The sequence below is a fragment of the Falco punctatus genome, assembly GCF_963210335.1.
Source record: "Falco punctatus genome assembly, chromosome: 3".
In the NCBI taxonomy this organism is placed as follows: domain Eukaryota; kingdom Metazoa; phylum Chordata; class Aves; order Falconiformes; family Falconidae; genus Falco; species Falco punctatus.
This window is the reverse complement of record NC_137582.1, coordinates 39640021-39661172: the sequence shown is the minus strand read 5'-3', so window position 1 is coordinate 39661172 and position 21152 is coordinate 39640021. Positions and strand designations below refer to the sequence as shown.

The window sequence follows — 21152 nt, the reverse complement described above, 5'->3', positions numbered from 1 at the left end:
ACTTGGGTCTGTGGACTTGTTTGGTGTTAGGTTATAACTTCTGGCTTTCTAGCTGGAAGATGTGAAGTAAGCGAAGGAGTGGAATGCAGAAATGGATGGGAACAATCTCATACTTCTTTTTTTTCTCTCTTCATTACGAAAAAATAAAACTAGCTGTATTAAGAGAAAAAAAGGGTCTGTCTTTAAGAAAATTTAAAAATGAAAATACGGTTAAAAATGACTGATTAATTCTGATGCAGCAACATAACATCACAACAGTAGTGATTCATTCAAGATACTGTGCATGCTTTTAATTCTGAAAATGTAGTCTCGGGAGTTACAAGCAGTAGTCAGCTATGGTATTGATTGCACAACCTCATTTTTTCCTCTCATGCCCTAATCATAAATCAGCAGGTCTTCAAAAGGTCTCTTTGACATCTTGCTTCCTTCAGACAAAAGTCTCTTTCCTAGCTGCATCAGCCTGTTTGAATTACCCATCTGGTACAACTGTAGCATGCCCAAGTGGTGTGACATGCTGAGTATTGATTGGAACATGGATAGCATCCCGGACAAGAACACTTGCCCAGGGCTGCCCCGTGTAGGGTGTCTTCAAAGCCATTAGGGCATGACCCATTTTATAAATGAAACGGCCCAGAGTAGACCTAGAGGTGACTGACACTTCTTCCTTGTAGCATATTGCAATTACCAAATAAGATGCTTGACACCTTCTATACTACTGTTAGCTTCCCACATGGTTTTCTGTGCATCTTGGAGCTGTAGCAGGCATGAATCACAGAGAGAGTTTTTCTCAAAGGTTAACAAAAAGCAGTTGAATAAAGACAATCTGTTTCAGTGGCTTTCTGATCTCCTAGTATCAGCTAGGAATCTCATTACTTTCCAGAGTCTTTCATTTCAGCCACAGATGCCAAGTGCTGACCCTCACTGTAAGTTTCTAAATTGGCTTGCATCACCAGGTCATCAGGTTCATAGCAGGTCCTCATTCAGATCTGCCTCCTGAGAAGGCATTCAGCTGTATGGTTTGTTCAGGGTGGTGTAGAAACAGATAATAATATGAGAGTAAAGAGTCTTTCTCACTGGCTTTTCCAGTGGTCTCACATTCGTTGAACAAGAATACCATCTGCTTATCCGAAGGGAAGAAGACCAGACCTGTTGCAACAACTTACATCAGTAATGCTTTCACTCATATTGTCAAAGCCTTAAAAACTGACAGCCTTTTAGTATCAGTATAGACTCATATGTATGCATCATCTACTTGATTTATACTCGATAATGCTGATGCTGAATATGATATAGTAATACTCTGATACCGTTTTTCCTAACTGTGTGTGATTTATTTTTGATATTCCAGGGTGTATTGTCCTCACAACTGTATGCAGGCAAATCCGCACTATGCTCGTGTAATTGGAACACGAATTTATTCTGATGTAAGTATGGTAATTTACTTTGCATTATATCATGAAATATAAATTCTGTGAAAACCTATAACATATAGTAAGATATAATATAGATATCCAGTGTTTCTCTATATGCTGATGTTTTACAGTCTTTTGAAAAGTTCTTTTTCAGAGGCTCCCATTTAAATTAGTAGTACTCGGCTGCTGAAGATACAGAAAGTTATTTGAAAACTTGGTGAAAACTTCAATAGGCTCAGGGCCCATATTTTCAATTTTTTATCAAAATTCCCACAGATTTCTTCTGTATTCACAGTGTATTCTCATTTAAACCCTTGCTCTTTAGATCCTGATGCCACCATAACTTGCAACAGATTAAACTAAACAGAAAAAATTATTCTGAAAATAAATGTCCACAGTCTCTTTATTTTTGATATTTCTTATCTGTGTAGATAGCTAAATTTTTGCAGCAGGATTTTGATACATTTGTGTAAAGTATCTCACATTGTCATATTATTTTAACAGACTGCTGTTGGGGTGGGGGGTGGTGTTGCTTTGTTTCCTAGTCAGCTTTCTTTTCCTGTCTTTTCTACATCATATTTAGTTCTGAAGTGGGTAAAAAGGATGAAGAGAGAGTTCTTGTTTGTCCTCTCCTTTGTCATCTCTCTATGGAGAAGCTAGGATGCTGGCAACCAGCTGGGTCAGATGACTGTTTTTACTACTTATCAGCACGTGGAAATGTGTGAAAATAATATGCAAATATTTACTCATCATTATTTTGAAACTAACTAATACCCATCAGGACAGTTCCCTGAGTAACCTGTCCTGAAAATACTCTTGTCTGTAAGTAGTGTTGCATGTGTGAGAGGTACTTCCAGTTCAGGCAGGTAATTGATTTGTGCATGTGGAACTGAGTTCTTCATGTGTCTAAGAAGGGCAGTGAAAATAGGTTCAATGAAAGTCCGTTTGGTGGAAGACAATTTTCTTTCAGTTCTACGATTGCAAGCAAAACCAACATTTCTCAGTGAGTTAGAAAAGACTTTTCTGTAGGAGAAAGAACAATTTCTGTTTAACTCACACAGGAGATCATCCCAGAATATGTATTTGCTTTGATTGGAGAAGTCCCAGATAACTTTAATTAATATTATAGGGCTATGCTTTAAAATTATTTCAGTTGTACCATCTCATTATTCATCTCCATTGTATAGAAATGTGTGCAGCCATACTGCTTTTAGGAAAAAATGGACATAAATACAGGTAAGAAACCAGGGATGGGAGTCTTCTTAGCAACTTCAGGTGCTGTCAGGGTAGGTATCTACTATCTACAACAGCATATAGTTGTAAAGGAGATAAATAGGCATCTGCAGAGTGGAATTCATTTGACCTTTTCAGTGTCCACCTCAGTATGAGATGAATTGCCTATACAGAGATGTCTATTCCTCTCCATTTCCTGCAGAAGGGTCCTAGGGCATCTAGCTCAGATGTAGACAGATATGTCCTACCTATATTTGTACAGATGTTCCCATCAATGGTATCAGCATTATGCGATTTTCTACAGTGTTCCTTTGATGCTAACCTTTAAGTTATTTTATAACTAAGATACTTTAAATTGATATTTTCACTAAATAATAGGATTGGTTATTTTGTGCATTATAGTGTAGTTTCAGGTGAAGTATTTATAGAGAATAACCCCTTTTGCAATTTTTCATGTATTCACAGGCAATTTTTTTCATAGATACAGATAATTAATTTGGCTACTTCTCATAGCAAATGTATTTGAAATTGCAGTTCATGATCTACTTGACTGATTCCACAAATCAGATGGGGCTTTTGTGACATTGTGCAAATTCTTTCGTTTCCAGAATGCATATATATGTATATGGATGTATGCATATATGCACATGACTGTTTACTTGCACTATGGCTTAGGCCACTTCCATTCAGTAAATTAAGAAGTTTTTGTAGAAATATTAAGAAGAAAAAGCAAATAGCATTAATAGATGCCACTAATGCAAAAAATACATGTTTACAAAACCATTTTTGTAGTATTCATGAGAATCTCGTTAAACCGTTCCTCTTCTGGCTTTGATCTGATCAGACGTTCATTCTTAAACTCATTTCATATTTTACGGTGGTATCTTTTCCTCCCTGATCCTGAGAAAGGTTATTCTCTGGTTTATCAGTAGTGCCTCCAGAATTCTTACTTTTTTTTCTTCCCATTCTTTTTTTCCTTTGATGTTGCAATGACTATCCCTAACTCAATTGAAACAAAACTCCCCATTATTTCATCCACCGTTCCTCCAGTCTGCTAGCTATTGTCTCTTTGTCTGTGGCAGATAAATCACAGCCATGGTTCATACAGCCAACATCTATAAACTTGTGTTTGTGTTCATGTAATACCCATCCCTCTGTGCTCTATACCTTCTGTTTTTCAGTTGATCTCCTTTTGTTTCACTTGTCTTGTTGATGTCCTTTTGTTTCACTTGTCTTGAGGTAGATTGCAACAAAAGCATCTCTTATTCTGAGTTTATGGTACAATTAGTTTCTTTTCTGAAGAGAGCTATTATGGTGTGAATAAGAACTATAGTATGTGGTGTTCTCAGCAGAGAGAAGTATAAATTACTCATTCTTCATATGGACCAAACACATTGCTACCTTTATGCTTTGTCTCCCTGGTGGCCCCACTGCTGAGAGTTTCCACCTGGCAATGCTTTGTCTTCTTGGCAGACCAGGAAAAAAAGAAAGTTTCCTCCTACCTCGTGCTGAAGAGTTGGTTCCACCTTTCAACTTTGGTTTTGTCTAAAACTTTTTGAGTCTTATTTCTGGAATTTCAGAATCATGTGATATTGACAAAGCATTTTAACAATATATGTATTTTTAAAACACTTTCCAATATGACCTCATTTATGAAATAAAAATCTTCCCAAGTACTGAACCATGTCAGGACCAATGTGATTGTCTGAACTCTGTTGGAGATGATGTTGCAGTACCAGCCTGGACAGAGATTGTCCTTTGTTGTTGCTGTTAGTCCCTGGCTTATCAAGGTACCAAAATAACAAACATTTTCGTAGAAGGAGAAGCTACGATAGTTCAGCTGAAAATTCGTTCATCTGCAGATTTTTTGGTAACATTTTATTTTAATGGACACGCATTAGATGTGTATATGATAGAAGTTCTTAACCACATTCCAGTTGTCTTATAAGAATTTCTGAAGAGTTTAAGGTTTATATTTATCCTGTTGTTTTCACAGTAGGCAGCATTTTGCCAAAGACAATCTCTTACCAGTAGTAACTACATTATGTGTGTAGATTGAGCAACTCTAGAAAAAAACTGAGACTCCTTTTGGGGGCTAGAATGGAACAAAGGTCTTTTATCTAAAGAATTTGATGGAGTTGTATAATTTCATGCCATCTGAGGACTTTGGCCATATTAATTTTTCCTTTAAGTAACCATATATGGAAATATATCCCTAATACTATAATATAATAATATAACCTAATATAATATATCCCTAATATCCCTAATACAATTCTGCAAAATTATTCATAATTCTCTGCTGTGGTAAAATATAAACAATGCAATGTAAAAAAGCTATTAAATAGTTCTATAGTCCTGTGATGGTGAGGGAGAGACATTTGTGGTTAAAATGCCTTTGTAGAGTACTGCTGTGCTGTGGTAGATACTTGGTATTTTTCCGAGTAGCTGAAAAAAGAAAATAATTAAGCAACCTGGTATTCAGATTCTATGACCTGTTAAATAGTAATGAATTTCGGAGGGTTCAAAGCACAGCAAAAAGCAGGGTCATATAATGCTGTATGAAATGTTTATGTTAACTTAAAAATACTGCCTTATATATCCTTTGGAATGAGTTCATGAAAATTAAGAAACAAACACAAATCCCTGATGAAGACTTCCAGAAAGTGGCATAAGTCTGCTAATGTAAAATACTGATAATATGCTGAAATTTGTGATAGACCTGAGTGTTAAATCCTGTTCTGCTTAAATCAACAGGACGTTCACCTTAGCAGTTCAAGGAAGTGTGGTCAGAATGGCATAATATTATTAAGTATAGGAAATATTGTGGTATCAGTACTGGAATCTGATTTCATTTAGGTGAAGATTGCCAAGCCACTGAGAAGTTCTTGAAAGCTTGAAGCAGATAATACTTTATCAAAAAAATTATATTCCACATATATTGATAAAACTATATGCTTTTATTCATCTCTATTCTTACAAGCTAGTTCATAGTTAGGATTTTATACTCCTTTAATTGTTCATATATTTAAAAAGTATGCACATTTGTTCTCCAGTCTCATCTGGAAAACAGCATTAGAATATCAGGTTATTTTTCATCTGACAATAGCCTCTGGGTTGGCCTCATCAACCCCATTCTTCTGACCTCACCTTTTTCACATCTCCCGTATAAGCTTCTTGCCTTTAGCTTTAAAAACGTTTTGTGTTAGCCTAGCTGTACTTCATTGATCCAGAAACCAACTGTGGTATCAACCCTGTCAATGAACCCATCCTTTACTGGAGATAGTTTCCAACAAGTAGTTAGCCTCCTCTGACAAAGTTTTCATCTTTTGACTTTTTCTTCCTTTTAAACTTGACTAGAAACTTCCAAATGACATTGGAACAACTAGTAATAGCTACCTTCAAATGTAATTATGAAGGTACCTACCTATCTCATGACGTACACAAAATGTAGCATTTTGTTTACTATTACAGAGGTGAAAAGCTTTGATATTTGATATTCTTTTCCCCAATTATACTTACAGCTTTTTTTATGTCTCCAATGTGAACTGAAACAAAGTTGCTATATTATGTTACTAATAATTGATAGCGTTCATCTAGTTCTTCACTGTAGTTAATTGCTTGTAAACCTCATCTTTTGTTTCTTTAGACTGTTATCCTGTATTGCAGAAGGTATTTTTCCCCCTGTATGTTTGAAATTGCACATGATGAGTCTGTTCTTGAGTTACTCTCATAGTGTGAGTACATAAAGGATGCTATAATTCTAAAAATAAGGGAACTGCTGGTGTTCAGGATATAATAAAAGTCTTTCAGCCTTGGAAGGAGGAGAAAAAGTACAGATGAACATAAATGACATCCCTTCTGGCATGTTCAAAAACTGCAGCCAGCAGTTTGAAAAAAACAAAAAAAAACCTAAACCATCTTTGCAAAAGATTCTTTGCATAAACAATTTCAAATCTTTACTCCTAGGAATATTGTAACATTAAAAGACAAACTATAAACAGTGAAACTGGCAAGTTCTGTGCTTGGAATGAGAGTAGGAAAATCATTGCTATTTTAAATTTGTGATTTTATAATATTGAGATTACAGAATAACTATGGTAACAGATATAAATTATTCCCATTATAACTGGAAGAAATGCAATTCTTGTTTAAATAGTGGTCTGTGTGACCAGCTATTGATATTTCTGTTGGCTATGTCTTTAAGATTGGATGTGGAGAGACCTATTTCAGCGAAGACTTTTTCCACAAAACAAGTTGGCTGTAAGTGGAGATTCACTGTAGCTGGAAGTACATTTTGCTGTGCTGTGTATTGAAGATAAGGACCTACATTCTTGAGTGTCTAAGAAGTTTCATTCTTTTGGCGATTAATTTTTTAAATGCTGAAAGAATATTAGATGACTGCAAGTTTACATCAATTATTTAGAAGAACATTATCAAGATTGTCACTGAGCAATCCTTCTGTGGATATTATTTATGCTACATAGGTTCATGAGAGCAATTAGTGGCCAGAGAATGTAGGTTTCGGTCAGATGAAACTGCTCTTAACTTCAGAGAGAATTTTCACAGGATCACAGAGTCATAGAATACTACGTTGAAAGGGACCTCAAGGATCATCTGGTCCAACCTTTCTAGGCAAAAGCATGGTCTAGACTAGATGGCCCAGCACCTTGTCCAGCTGAATCTTAAAAGTGTCCAGTGTTGGAGAATCCACTACTTCCCTGGGGAAATTATTTTAGTGGCTGATTGTTAGTGTGAAAAATTTTCCTCTTGTGTTCTGTCGAAATCTCCCCAGCAGTAACTTGTACCCATTATCCCTCATCTTTCCTATGTGACTCCTTGTAAAAAGAGAGTCTCCATCTTTTTTGTAGCCACCCTTTAAATACGTAATTGTGGTAAGAGCTCCCCTAAGCCTTCTTTTCTCAAAGCTGAACAAGTTCTCTCAGCCTTTCCTCATATGGCAGGTTCCCAGTCTTTTGATCATCTTTGTGGCCCTTCCCTGGACCCTCTTCAGCCTGTCTATGTCTTTTTTGTATATTGGGGACCAAAACTGAATACAGTATTCCAGCTGTGGCCTGACGACTGCTGAGTGGGATAACGACTTCTTTATCTCTACTGGTGATGTCCTTGTTGATGAAACCCAGCATCCTGTCTTTTCTTCGCTGCAGCAGCACGCTTCACTCCTGTTAAGATTGTTGTCCACCAGGACCCCCAGGTCTCTATTCCAGAAAGCTGCATTGCATCCCAGCCGGGGAGATCCCAGTCAGTGCTGCACTCCTGGATTATGTTTTCCCAGGTGCAAGACCTTACACTTGTCCTTGTTGAACGTCATAAGGTTCTTGTTAGCTCACTCTTTCAGCCTTCCGGCAGGGTGGCTCTCCTTTCCAAAGTGTCTAATTCCTCACTCATTTTGATATCATCAGCAAACTTCATCAGGGTACACTTGATCCCATCATCCAGATCACTTACAAAGATATTAAACAGCATTGGATTCAATATCAATCCCTGGGGGTCCCCACTTGTGGCAAGTTTCCAGTTTGAAGAGGAGCTGTTTACCACCACCCTCTGGGTGCAGGCAGCCATCCAGTTCCCCACCTGCTGCACAGACCACTTGTCTAGACCGTAATGCGGCAGTTTCTCTAGGAGGAGGCTGTGGGAAACTGTTAGCGAAAGCCTTGGAGAAATCCAGGTAGACAATGTCCACCCCTCACCCTACATCAACTGAGCAGGTTACTTTGTCATAGAAGGTGGTCAGGTTTGTCAAGCATGATTTGCCCTTGGTGAATCCATGCTGACTTTTCCCAATCACACGCTGCATTTGATTTGTGATAGCCCCCAAGAGGATTTGTTGCGTAACTTTCCCAGGGACTGAAGTAAGACTGATGGTTCTGTAATTTCCTGGATCCTCCATTAAGCCTTTCTTGTAGACGGGAGCGATATTAGCCTTCTTCCTGTCATCTGGTATGTCCCCCTGATCTTTGTGACTTCTCAAAGATTATGGAGAGCGGTCTCACGATGATAGCGGTTAGCTCTCTTAACACCCTCTGGTGGATATTGTCAGGGCTCATCGATTTGTAGGGATCAAACTCCTTTAATATTTCACATGCCAACTCCTCCTTCATTGACAGTGAGTCTGTGTTTGTGTCTGCCTGGATTTTTGTTCTTTAAGGCCTGGGGTCTAACAGTGCTGTGTAATTTTGGCTGTGTAAAGTCTATGGAATTAGATCTTGATTTAAAAATTCTTCTTTTGAAGCAATTGGAGAGTCTTCACCTTCTGACTCTATTTCCTCACTCAGAGTGGAGGAGCTAAAGCCATTAGTCTGCCATTAATCAACTGTCATAGCCAGGGAATGATTTTAGACCTCTGTCTCCTGTTTGATGCTCACATTATGCCTTTAATCTAATTAGCTTTTAGTATTTGCCATGCCTGGATAGGAAATTGTGATGTTCCCTTTGAACGTGGATCATTTCACTGCTGTTTGAGGTCTTGCACCTAGAGATGGAAGTACTGCATCTATCCCTCATCTTTGGGGTAGGACATCATCCTAGAAATGTATGAGTGCATGTGCCTTTGCTGTTCTACAGTTCCCCTGTTTGGCTCTGGCTGGAGATTGAACTGAATCTCCTGATCTATAATTGACTAAGGTTTGGGTTTTACTACCTCTGCTTTTGAAGTGAAGGCTGATAGAGCCTTTCATTTTGAAAGACTCAAGAATTCAAACAGGTTCTTTGACCTGAAATAACCTGAAATAAATAATTTTGGGGTCATGGCGCAGGAGATCTTTGAAGAGGTGGTGTCTGTATTCCTATAGAGTGGCCTAATTCCTATGAAAAGAATTCAAATACTGTAAGATTAATAAAACTAGTCATGCATTAAATATAATTACTGTATGTTTTCTAGAACTTGGTTCAAATGTCTGTATTAGTTTTCTTTTAAACAATTTTGAAATGAAAGGATGAATGAAAACTAATCTTTTCCTTGTTCTTTCTTAGATATCCAGTATCTGCCGGGCAGCAGTACATGCTGGTGTAGTCCGCAACCAGGGTGGTTATGTTGATGTCATGCCAGTAGACAAAAGGAAGGTGTACATTGCTTCCTTTCAAAATGGGATATACTCAGAAAGGTACAGAGCCCAATTTCAAAGATTACACCCTTCACCTCTAATAAGATTTACAGTGCCTTGCACTGTGTCTGTTTGTACCTGGGGCAGTGCTAGAAGCCAAACAAATAGACCAATATATATGGGTGATTTACAGAGCTTGTGTAACAGCTGTGGTGACTTTGGAGAAGCTGTGGTACCAGAGCTGCCTGCCTCCTCTAAGCTCATAAATCATTACTCTAAAAAGCTGCTTATGAAATAAAATAACCCTCTTGTTTACTTTGCTGGTTCTGTTGCAACTAACACAATATTTGATAAGAAAATTCCCTTTGCTTTCTTTGGGATTTTTTAAAAATTACATTATTGATTCATTCTGTCCAAGTGAGAGGTTCTGCAATACGCGGGTACTTGTAGCTGATGCAGGTTCATTGGTTCACGATGAAATGTTCATTACTGATTGACAAGATATCAAGCCAGTGAACCTGGATCATAAATAGTGTTCACAAACTTCAAAATTCACAACTGTTAAAACATATTTTTAAAATTTTTTTAATGGTTTGATTTTTTTAAACTTTTTCTGAAAGACATGGATATGCTTTGAAATTTCATTTAGCTGTATTCAGTGTATTCATGTGTTCTATGATGATAGCAAATGGCTGAATGTTGCAGATTAAATTTAATCCCTGAAAGAATTCTCCAGGTTCTAAAGGAAGAAGGAAAAATTACCTTAAAAAACTCTTGTTCCAGTCTTTTAGTCCTGCAAATGTTTGTTACCTCTAAAACCATAGGCTTTTCAATAAATTTGTCTGGGAAAAACCTCCAAAAGTTTCTGTAGAGAACTTGGAAGTAGGAAAAGTTAGAGTATTTTTTTCTTATTTTTAATTAGGAGTGGGGGTATGTCTTGCCTCTTTCCTTCAAACCTTTCAGCATACCTGGAAACTTGTAAAATACAGATTTCCTTTGCTTAGTGGATGGATTAATTTACATATTCTTTGGCCTTTCCCCATGACCACCCAGTTTCTTCAGAAAGAGTGCTTCCTGACTGATACTTTTGTTCCCCATATAGATCTCCTCACTGACTAGAGATAGAACCAGGAAGAGTGTTGAAAATGTAATCATTATTTCTCTTTTACTGTGGTAAAGTATGGAAGGACAGCAGTCTGGAAAAGAGTCCCATGCAAGTTATCTGTGAAGCAGATGATCAGTTGTAGCGCCATCGTAGGCAACCTGCTTCATTGTGCCCACCCTTAATTTCACCTCCACTTCCCTTTCCTTCCCAGATACGCCTCAGGCAGGGTTTGCAAAAGAGAAGACAATGGGGCCATTAAATATGACATCCCAGTGCAGTTTATAAGACAAAAATATTTATTCTAACAAAATTTCATTGCAGTTGGGTATTTTTGTTTCATTTCTTTTGAAGCCAGATATTGATCCATTCAGAAAGCATTTCCTCTGTTTTTGTAAAATATGAATTCTCTTTAGAAATCTGTTCATTAGCATACAAGCAACTAACAAACAAGTGATCTGCTGTGTGTGCGAGTTCTGTCCAAATATAGTTATTAGAAGAGTGAGCATAAGATGCATGCTTTCTCTTTTTCCTAAAAACTTTTTCTACTATTTTGCTTCAACAGAGCTTTCTTCTTTAAACCAGAATCCCTCATCAAAAAGGATTACTTGATTTTTTTTATTGTATGATATGTTCCTAATAAGCTGCTTGGAAGAAAAATTGATCTGAAATTTTATGTAATTTTTATTTCTAACAGGTTTTTTTTAAAAAAAATGTCTAGTTAGTTATGAGTAGACACAAGAAATGTTGCAGGATCCTAGAATCGTGTTTAACAGTTCAAAGAAGTTGTCATTGGACTGTTGCAGCCTTAAAAATAACATCAAGAATGTTTTTATGTTTCAGTTTACAGAATCCTCCAGGAAGCAAGGCATTCAGAGTATTTGCTGTTGTTTGAGTCTAGCAAGTAAAATGTAAAACAGGCAAGTGAAACGATAGTGCTTGGAAGAGAATAATAAAGGCCATTTCTTATAATTCCTAAAATGTGTATAAAGCTGTAACATTACTGTACAGAAGATGTATACTGCTTTCCACCAAAAAGTTTAAATTACATATATATCTTAATGAAAAAATCTGTAAAAGTAAACATGGGAGAAAAATTCGTTTGAAAATCTATAATGATATATAACAGTATTTTGAATCCTGTGTTAAATATTGCTATATTTTCTTAGCAGTTACTCCTATACAGTTAATTCAAAGCTCATAAATGTTCTTTGTTTTCTTCATCTGAATATATTATTGTATGGTGCTTTATATATGCCACTAACAGTAACCTTAAAACTAGACCATAGGGAGGCCTGGATTTTTATTTCCAATGTACATAAAAGAAGCCATCCTAATAATTCAATAAAATAAATCATGCCTTAAAGTGAAATTACAATAGATATAACTTCTTGATGATTTGCAGTAGCATTAGCCATGCAAGCATAAATTAAGAGCTAGACTGTTTTTAATTTCATACTAATCATAACACATACAAATACATATTTTGAAATAAAACAGAAAATTTAAAATATAGGGAAGTCCTGGGTCATATTAGCATGTTTTCCTCTAATTTAAGAGACTGGGCCATTTATGTTTATTATTTCTTAAATATTTTGATGAAATGTTTATTGGATGCTGCTAAGCTCTTTAGTTTGAATAACCAATTCATTATGGCCTAGTCCTTCACAGATATCCAGCTGTCTTGGGATGGGTGGGTGAGAGATAGACATATGTAACTTTGAAGGGTCTGATAAAATTTTTGTATTGAGTAGTGGAGTAACCTGAAATAAAGGAATAAGCCATCAGTTCTGCAATGTAATTCTGCACATACTCATGCTTTATTTTTGCCATGTGACTCCTTCAATTTACCTAAATTGGTTTTCAGCAAAAGTGTAGACTTGAAAACATACATAAAAATTTGCAAGCTTGAGACCTTAAGCTGTACATGGTATCCATATACTATACATCAATTACATTAATATGAGGGTAAATGTTTAAAAAAAACCTTAAAGAAAATGGTAACAAAGGTTAACTTTGCTCCTCATGACCTGGCAAATACTCCTGCAGGCCAGGAAGTATAGTGGTACGGAGCCCAGTGACAAGTATGTCATTTGTTGCTTCACTATTTTTAAAAATTCATTTATGGTGAACAGCCTTGTGCATTAATTTTACCATATTATGGTATATGAAGAACATGTAGTGGTGATACTATGTTTCTTTCTATGAAAAGTGTATTGGTGCTTTAAGACTGAAAAGCTGTTAAAACTTTATTTTTGGTATATTTTGTTTCTGTTGTTGAATTTATTTCCTTCCAACTTGTAAACTTACTTGTATTCTTCATATTTCAGAATACTCTATTCTTCCTTCCATTTTGCTACATGTACTACCTCATGTAGTTAGGCAAGCTTTGTTAGTTTTTTTAATCTGTTTTGAATAAAATTAATTTACATCGTAAGAGTACCTTTGACAGCCTTTATTTTTTAATTGTTTGCCCTGCCTCAAGAAGAAAAAAATAACAGCCACACAAAATTTCCGTTTGTTTTGTTTTTTTTTTTTCTTACTGACCTAAACATTGCAAGTGTAGAACCAAGCAGTAGACAATAGTCTGAGGTCTAAAAGCTGTAAAGGCAATTAAAGCACACGGCTTCCATTAATTGCTTTGGGAGTTTTATGAGTAAATCTTATGGTCTTTTTTTTAAGTTCTGACCAGGGTCTTTGGGAATAGATTGCTGCCTCATTTTAATGGGGCATTCTGTGTCAGGAAGTGATTGCAAAACAGCCACTACCTTTTTATTCAGTACAACTCTTTGCTGTTGTGATAAATGTGTTCTAGTGTGAACGTTCCTAGCTACATTTGTTGGAAACAAGCAGATTTTTGTATTACACATTCTTTTTTTCACTCATAAGACTAATGGCCAACTTGGGAGTGCCATTTGGGAAATCTTTTTAATTGATGAGGGAGACAAAGAGTCTTTGATGTACAACCCCTTTTTTTGCAGGTGGTGGCAGGGGCCATTGAAAGAAGCTTTATATAGATTTTGCAAATACCAGCATTAACCATTTTTCAGAGTTGAAACCAAAGTGCAAATAGAATTTGACTGTGATGCGTCTCCAAGTCACTTAAAGGCTTGAGATGGACTTGCACCGCCTTTCCTTAAAAGCACCAAAACAGCAGCACTTTCTGTGTTTCTAGCCTGGCAATACCTACAGCTGGGGTTATCAGAACATATAGCGGAACTGCTGAGGGAGACATTTGAAACAAAACAGTGTGAATGCAACAGTAGTGTTCCTTTGCATACAGGTGAGATGTTTTCATGCAGCCTGGCCTTGCCATCCAGCAGCTATGTCCCCTGCCAGGCCCATGGTCCCCAGCAGTGGTGTCAGGAGCCCATGGGAAGCCTACTGGGTGCTGCACAGGCTGGGTGGTGAGCTAGCTCCCTGTTGTGCTGAGCAGGCAGTAGGGCGCACCCCTTCCCTTGGGCAGTGCAGAGCCTGGGGTGAGGGGGAGAACAAGACGGTTGCACCTTCAGCCATAACCACAGCTTCCTCACTTTGAGTAGATGGGTGACTGAGGTCCCATGTGGAAACAGCTGCCACACCAAATTTCTGTCTTTTTCTTCCATTTGTTCGTGATGACTTTTTTGTTCTTCTGTGTATCTTTGCTTCCTCTCCTCACTTTCATCTGTAAAATCCAGCCTACATTTGCTGGGAGTTCCTGTGGAAGGGGGCAAGGGTGGACCCTTGGTTTCATAACAACAACATTAGTCCTTGGTGGAAGAAGTGGGGGCTATCTCCAGGGTGTGTGAATGGTTGCTGTGAGCAGCTCTACTAACCAACAAGTTAGCAGGCAAGAAGAAAGGGAGGTAAGTAACTTTCTCCTCATCTTCTGTTGGACAAATTTTGGAGTCCTGTTGCTTTTCCACATGCAATGATTCTGTCATGTTATAAATATTCCAGCTAACATCGGCTTTTTAAGAAATTATCTTCTGTATTTACTGTAAGTAATTAGTCAGTGAGTAGGCATTTCCAAGCATCTGTGGAGTGGGAGCTACACATCGGTATTTTTGTCCGCACCAGAGGCAACTCTATGTCAGATGGTCACAACTAATTAACGGAAAGCCCAAATGAGTAACTAGCAATATCAGAGAACTCTTTATAGCCTCATGAAAAAAAATATAAAAGAGAGTCAGCTTTTAAATGCTGAAGAATTGTTTGGTTAACGGAACAGTTACAAAACTATGCTCTCAACTTGAAATAAAAAAGAAAAAAGGGATAATCCATTAGAAAGTAAAGCTTAATTCATGCTAGTCATAATATTTAGCTTGCTTCCAGGAAAGACCTATAAGTAGCCAACAAGAATTATTACAACTGATACACCACAATCTTCTGCCAAAAAAAAAAAAAAAAAGAGCTGTTTTAGGACTTTGATACATGCCATTTATAATTTTGAAAGGGTTAAAATATCAAGAAATGTAAACCCACTAAATACAGAAAGGCCCTTAAAAGCATGTGTGAAGCAGGGTAGAGTACATTTGAACCTTTTTGCATAGTGCTGTGGTATTTCCCTTGCTCCATGAGGAATCTTTTTAAAAGAAAAGCATAGGGATCATTTGGAGAGAAGTCAAGTGTTTGTCAAGCATAGTTCACTTGCCTGGTGAGCTTTTTAGTAAGGATCAATTAAGGCATTTCTCTGCAACACTGCATCCCTTCCATCTGGAGTAGCTAATTTCATAACTAAACAAGAGCTGGTACAAAAGAAATTGGCCAGACTCAAACAGATAATTCTTTAACAGTCTCTTGTGATTTTGATAGCTTTATAAGGATACTTTAGTTACAGGGAACTGGGGACACATACTCATGTCAGCAGACAGCTCGTAGTACTAGCTGGACATAAACTAAGGAAACTAAAAAATCCTAAATTTTGTGGATACTGAGGTATTTTAGACAGTTTACAGACTTCCTTGTGTCTGATTTCTGCATAGGGGACAGTCTGATCTAGAAATTATACATGAAGTATTTTTAGAGCCAAGCCTGATACACATGTTGGGGTAATGTATGTCAGTTTACAGGTTTTTGACTGATGAAGTACTTGGTTTCAAGTTTTATGTAAATGTCAGAGTGTCAGCTGTGTAGGGATGCTCAGTGGATTTAAAAGAAGAAAAGTAACATCACTTTTCTGTATGTATTGATACATGTGCTTAGGGAAATGCACTGCACTTCACTTCATATGGCAGCTATGTAACCAAGTTACTCACATAAACAGTGTCTTCTGTGTGGCAATTGCTTTTGAAGTGTGTTTTGAATTTGGCTGAAAACTCAGATAACCCATTTTCCTGTGAATACACAAGGGAAGGTTTATTTCCTGCAGTTTCTGTAGTCATACAAAGGGTCAGGTTTAGTAACATAAATATTTGGATGTTACAAAGATTTTTCATACAGTGCAATATTCTGTTTGGAAATTTATATAAATACTGTATGAAATACTGTACTGTCACACTTCTATGTCTTAAGGCTTTTTATAGCATCTGTGGAACTCTAGGGAATTATACAAGGAATGAAGAGCCTGAAGAGTTTTGTTTCATTCAATGTATAATATGCATCTTAGAGAGCTTTAGATATACAAATGATACCATATTTCAGTATTCAGAAAATTGCTATATAAAGACATGCATTGTGCATATGGGAAAAGAAGCCATGCTGTCAGCCTTAGCTTGAGCATGTCTTTGCTTTCAGGAATAAATGATTGGAATAGTATTTTATATATGGTCACTATTGATATTACTGATATCATTGTTATTAAGTTAGAAGTCCTTGTAATGTACTAGGTGGCTGTGAAGATACAATAAAATGTGATTCCTGCTTCATAGGATGATACCAACATAGGATGATAATGTGACACCTGAAATTTGCCATCAGCTGTTCAATGACCTGTGTTACATGTCTTGTTTATCTTAGCCTGTTTGCTAGGAGGCAGATGCCTACATCATTGAACCATCATAGCACTTTGCAAAAAGTACTAATAATGAGTCTTAAATTTTCAGAAGCTAGCAAAATCCCCCCAGTCAGATGAGCTCAATATAGTAAGGCACAGGAAAATACAAGATCAAAAGAGGGAAGTAAAGAACATGAAAGCAAAACGGCCAGTCATGATGCTCCATATCTTACTATCTCACATTGTTTTCTGTAATAATTACCCTAATTATTCAATTCAGTATGTGCCCCCAGTGCTGTATCTATTTTATTTTTTTTTTTTGGCTTTGCTAACAATGGGGTAAGGCTAGAAGCAAAGTTACTGGTTAAGAACTGAGATACACTGGCCAAGCAACAGGAATACCGTATCTTTTAATATACACACAAAAGACTTCAGTTGCCAATGGCAAGAACTCTTGGACTTTTGGATGCCCTAATTTTATTTAAAGCATAGGCATTATAACAAAATCAGAATGTCAGCACACACTGTTTCACAAGAAATTTAGTTGTTCAAAGAATTCACGTAGATTTCAGCTGAACAGAAATTGCCATAGCTAAACCCAGCAATATTAACAGTAATCTCTTTGAAACTGTATTTAATATAAAGACTGCTTATGCAGTTTAACAAACTTTAATTAGTGTGTTTGCAGTTATTTCTGAATGAATGTTGTTTATAAGACAATATCCTTATTAGGAATATCATCTTAGAATAAGTACAAGAACTTGCATTAGATTTGCTTGCATATCTTTTTGGAATTACTTCCAAAGGCTGAGAGACTCCTAAGAATTTGTAGTAATAGTAATTACTTTTAGGATGCTCAAGAAATAAAAAGTGCTGGGAGGTAGTAAGACTTCCAAACTTAAACTACAGTTTGAAAAATGAGTACTTCAGTTGCTTAATTATTCACTTAGGCTTGTTTATATGCAATGTAAATAGCAAGCTGGCATTGAATTCTCATAAATTGCTGCTACTGTAAATCTCAAAGATAAATTAGAAACAGTTGTTAAATAAATCTCCCTGTAGTCCATTCAATCTTCATTCCTTATTTATCTGTTGAAATCCATGTTTCTTGTTGATAGTGGGTGGTTTTTTTCCTAATGAAAGATCATGTCTTCTGAATAAGCATTTCTTTTATTGTGTCAGAACGACTCCCAAGACCTTTGGGGCTGCAGGCTGCTCTAAGCACAGAAACAGAGCAATCATTTTATGGAAAAGGACTTAGGCTCAGATTTTGGATTTAGCCCAGTTCAGTACACAAAGAAGTACATTGTATGAACTGATTTAGTGCTTGCTGTACTGGAGGTGATAGTCCTACTCTGGCACAGCTGTAACCGAGCCAAGGAATTGTGTTTGAAATGCTCCGAGACCCTTTCTCTTAACCAGTAATAATTGTGGGGTAAATTAGATTGGTTTGCAATTTTAAATAAAAGAAATAACTAAACATTGTTTTGGTGGCTTGCTCATAAAGACTTGCCCTCCTTCTGATTGAGAGTTTAAGCATGTTACACCAAATATGTGCAGATCATGCAGATCATACAGTTGCAGTGATTTTTTTTTTTTTTTTTTTTTTTTGCTTGGCACTGTTGAAACAATTCATATGTAGAAGCTTCTGCTCCAGCAGCTTCAAAGCCCACATAATTTTAGAGCAGTTTTCTAAAAGTTGTAAGGCAATTCTCTTTGTAATTTGTTACTATTTTTTAGTTTGTTTTTGTCATATGTAAAGATTTGTCCTAGAAGTGAGGAAGTCACACCTTGAATGAGATGCACTGTTACTTCTACTACACAATAAAAATAGCAAACTTTGATTTAGGATTCTATTCTGCTAATGCTTCAGTTCAATTTGTAGTTTTCATTACAGTCCCTGGAGAAGCACAGTATAATCAAAACACCTAAAATATACTTTAGGAAAACCACCATCTCTACCATGGTCTCTCAGAAGACATTCAGCTCTTACTTCTCTCACATCAGTACAGCACATAAACAGCAACTCAGAACCACTCCTATAAAAATTGCAGTCTATGACTCCCCAGAAGGCTGAGTTTCCAACCCAACTTCTTATTTAACACTAGTCAAAAGCATAGGTAAAGGACTCGATGTCTCTTGTAGCATACTGAATAACTTAACATCTGTAGTCTGTGAAAGAATCAGGCTTTAACAAGAAAGGTGAGAGTAATTTGCAGCTGAATGCTAGAATGGCTGAAGTCTCGGAGAATATGAGAAATGCCTCTTACAGGAAAGTAGGGCACTTTGATGTATTAGAGACTTACATCTTACAACTTATGTGCCTGTATCATATGACCCACGAATAGAACTGGTACATGCTGCCACAATACAAAGAATAAATCTTAATAAAGGTTGATCTGAGTACTTTAAAACTGGTTACTATCCCAAACCAAATAGCCTTCAAATAACATTTCAAAGCTCATTGTTTTTCTTCAGTGTGTAAAAATAGGCAAATACCAAGATCAATGGGGCTGAAAAGGAAAATGTGTCTGTAATTTGACTGGTAGATGAATAAGATCTTGCTGAGGTATACTGATGCACGAAAATCTGATGCAGATTTTAAGGTTCATTCACAAGCACCCAAACTTTCTGTAAACAATTTTCCAACAAGTTTTGTTCTTTGTGCAAACAAATCAATTAAATGCACATCCATTTGAGTTAATTTACCTATTTTGTAGGACTGGCAGAGGATGCTGATTTGAGTTTTTGCAAATATGGCTCCAAAGTTATTTAGTGGTTTAGTTAATTAGTGTATTAATGATAACTGTAAGGTGAAACAAGAAATATTCCTCATGGTGTTTCAGAAATACCTCTTTATGCCTTGAAACTGCTTGTAATACAGAGCTACACCTCTCAGTATCCTCTAAGGAAATAAAAACTGTTGGGGAACTGTTACCTTGTGGAACTGCTCTGAGTCTGGAGGTGATAGATCACGAAGGTCCAATTCTTCAGAAAAGTATCCACTAAACAGATTAGTTAACAAGTATGTCTTATGATGTCTTCTGAACAGAACAATCATCAATTTTCTCTTAATTTCTAGAGCTAGATATTTAATCATTTAAATTTGTAGATATAAAGTTTCTAACCCATAATTTTATTTTGAATGAATTACCAATAACTTAAAAATGAACTTACATTCCTGTAGTCTGTTCAACTCAAAAATCTGTTTGCTTGTTTCTTCCAGTCTTTAGTTCACTGCATATCTCTACCAATTCATTGTCTCCAGACATATGTATTCCTGGACAGCAATGAGTTAGGAGTGAAAATCTAGAGAATATGCATTGGTAAAAAGTCATAAACGAGGCAGTAATATGTGAGTTATCCTCACAGTGCAAGGAAGATAACCTGCTCATCAGGAATGCAGTTTGTGTCTCCAAAAAGCCCATGTAAAGCAAATAGCTTCCCTTCAACCTACTGACTCAATTGTATGTGTAAGCTGAAAGACTTATTCAGTACAACTTCTGGGTTTGACCCTGGAGTTACTAAAAGTATCTGCACAGTTGAAGTTGCTACCCAACTCTCACTCTCATAACTTATGCCTAGTGACAGAAGTGACTGTGAAATAGAGTTAGTATCTCTCCTCCCACCTAACCCAGCTGCTTTGAGTCTCAGCAAGAGCATAAATGCCTCTTTTCCTTCCTAGTCAAAGGTGGGAGTTACAAAGAAAGAGAAAATCTTGAGAGGATGTCTGTGGTGATACTGCACTGCACAGCGGGGCTGGAGGGATGGCAGACGCCTTGCAGGGCTCTGTCACTGGAAATGCTCATGTGAAATCACAGAGAGGAGAGGGAGGGAGGGAATCCTGCCATACCATGAGCATGTGCAAGGAAGTGTGATAACAAAAGCATCTTCAACACAGTAACAATATTGACAACAGACGGGTTTTGTGCACCAGGAAATTTAGCAAACTCTATTATGAAGCAGGCATGCTGTTTAGTGTTAGATATAATGCTGCAAATTTGATAAATGAAAGGTTGAGTTATCTTTTTCAGTTAAACTGGTGTAAATCATTTGACAGAATAATCCCACCAATATCTGTGATGTTCCTCAAAAACTGGAATAAGGATAGCTTTGATATTCCTAATCATTAAAATGCTTCTGAAAGAAACAAGTTGTTCGCCAACTTATGACATCATAAAAAAATGTTAGCTGTGTCAGTGTTTTGAATGTTTTTAGTGGAAAAAGGATCAGCATTGCCTGTTCTGAATAATGTCTTATGTTGGTACTAGGCGCTTTAATAAGAAGAGAGCTTTATAAAAAGGTATCTATAAAAAGATGTCCCCATTTCATTGGGGCATTGAAATGTAGCGTGATCACAGAATGGCTGAGGTTGGACGGGACCTCTGGAGGTCTTCTGGTCTAACCTCCCTGCTCAAGCAGGTTCA

At 36.8% G+C, this 21152-nt stretch overlaps 1 protein-coding gene across 2 annotated transcripts in view; it reads left to right on the top strand.

Annotated features, from left to right (window-relative positions):
- The window catches only part of CRISPLD1 (cysteine rich secretory protein LCCL domain containing 1), a 46187-nt gene extending 32934 nt beyond the window's left edge, over positions 1 to 13253 (top strand). For both annotated transcript variants that reach the window (XM_080381104.1, XM_080381105.1), the window contains 3 exons: positions 1349 to 1424; positions 9639 to 9769; positions 11655 to 13253. In XM_080381104.1, coding sequence (XP_080237230.1) covers positions 1349 to 1424; positions 9639 to 9769; positions 11655 to 11706 — 259 coding nt within the window. In that variant the 3' untranslated portion in view covers positions 11707 to 13253. The remainder of the gene's footprint in view (positions 1 to 1348; positions 1425 to 9638; positions 9770 to 11654) is intronic.
- Positions 13254 to 21152: the final 7899 nt, after the last annotated feature.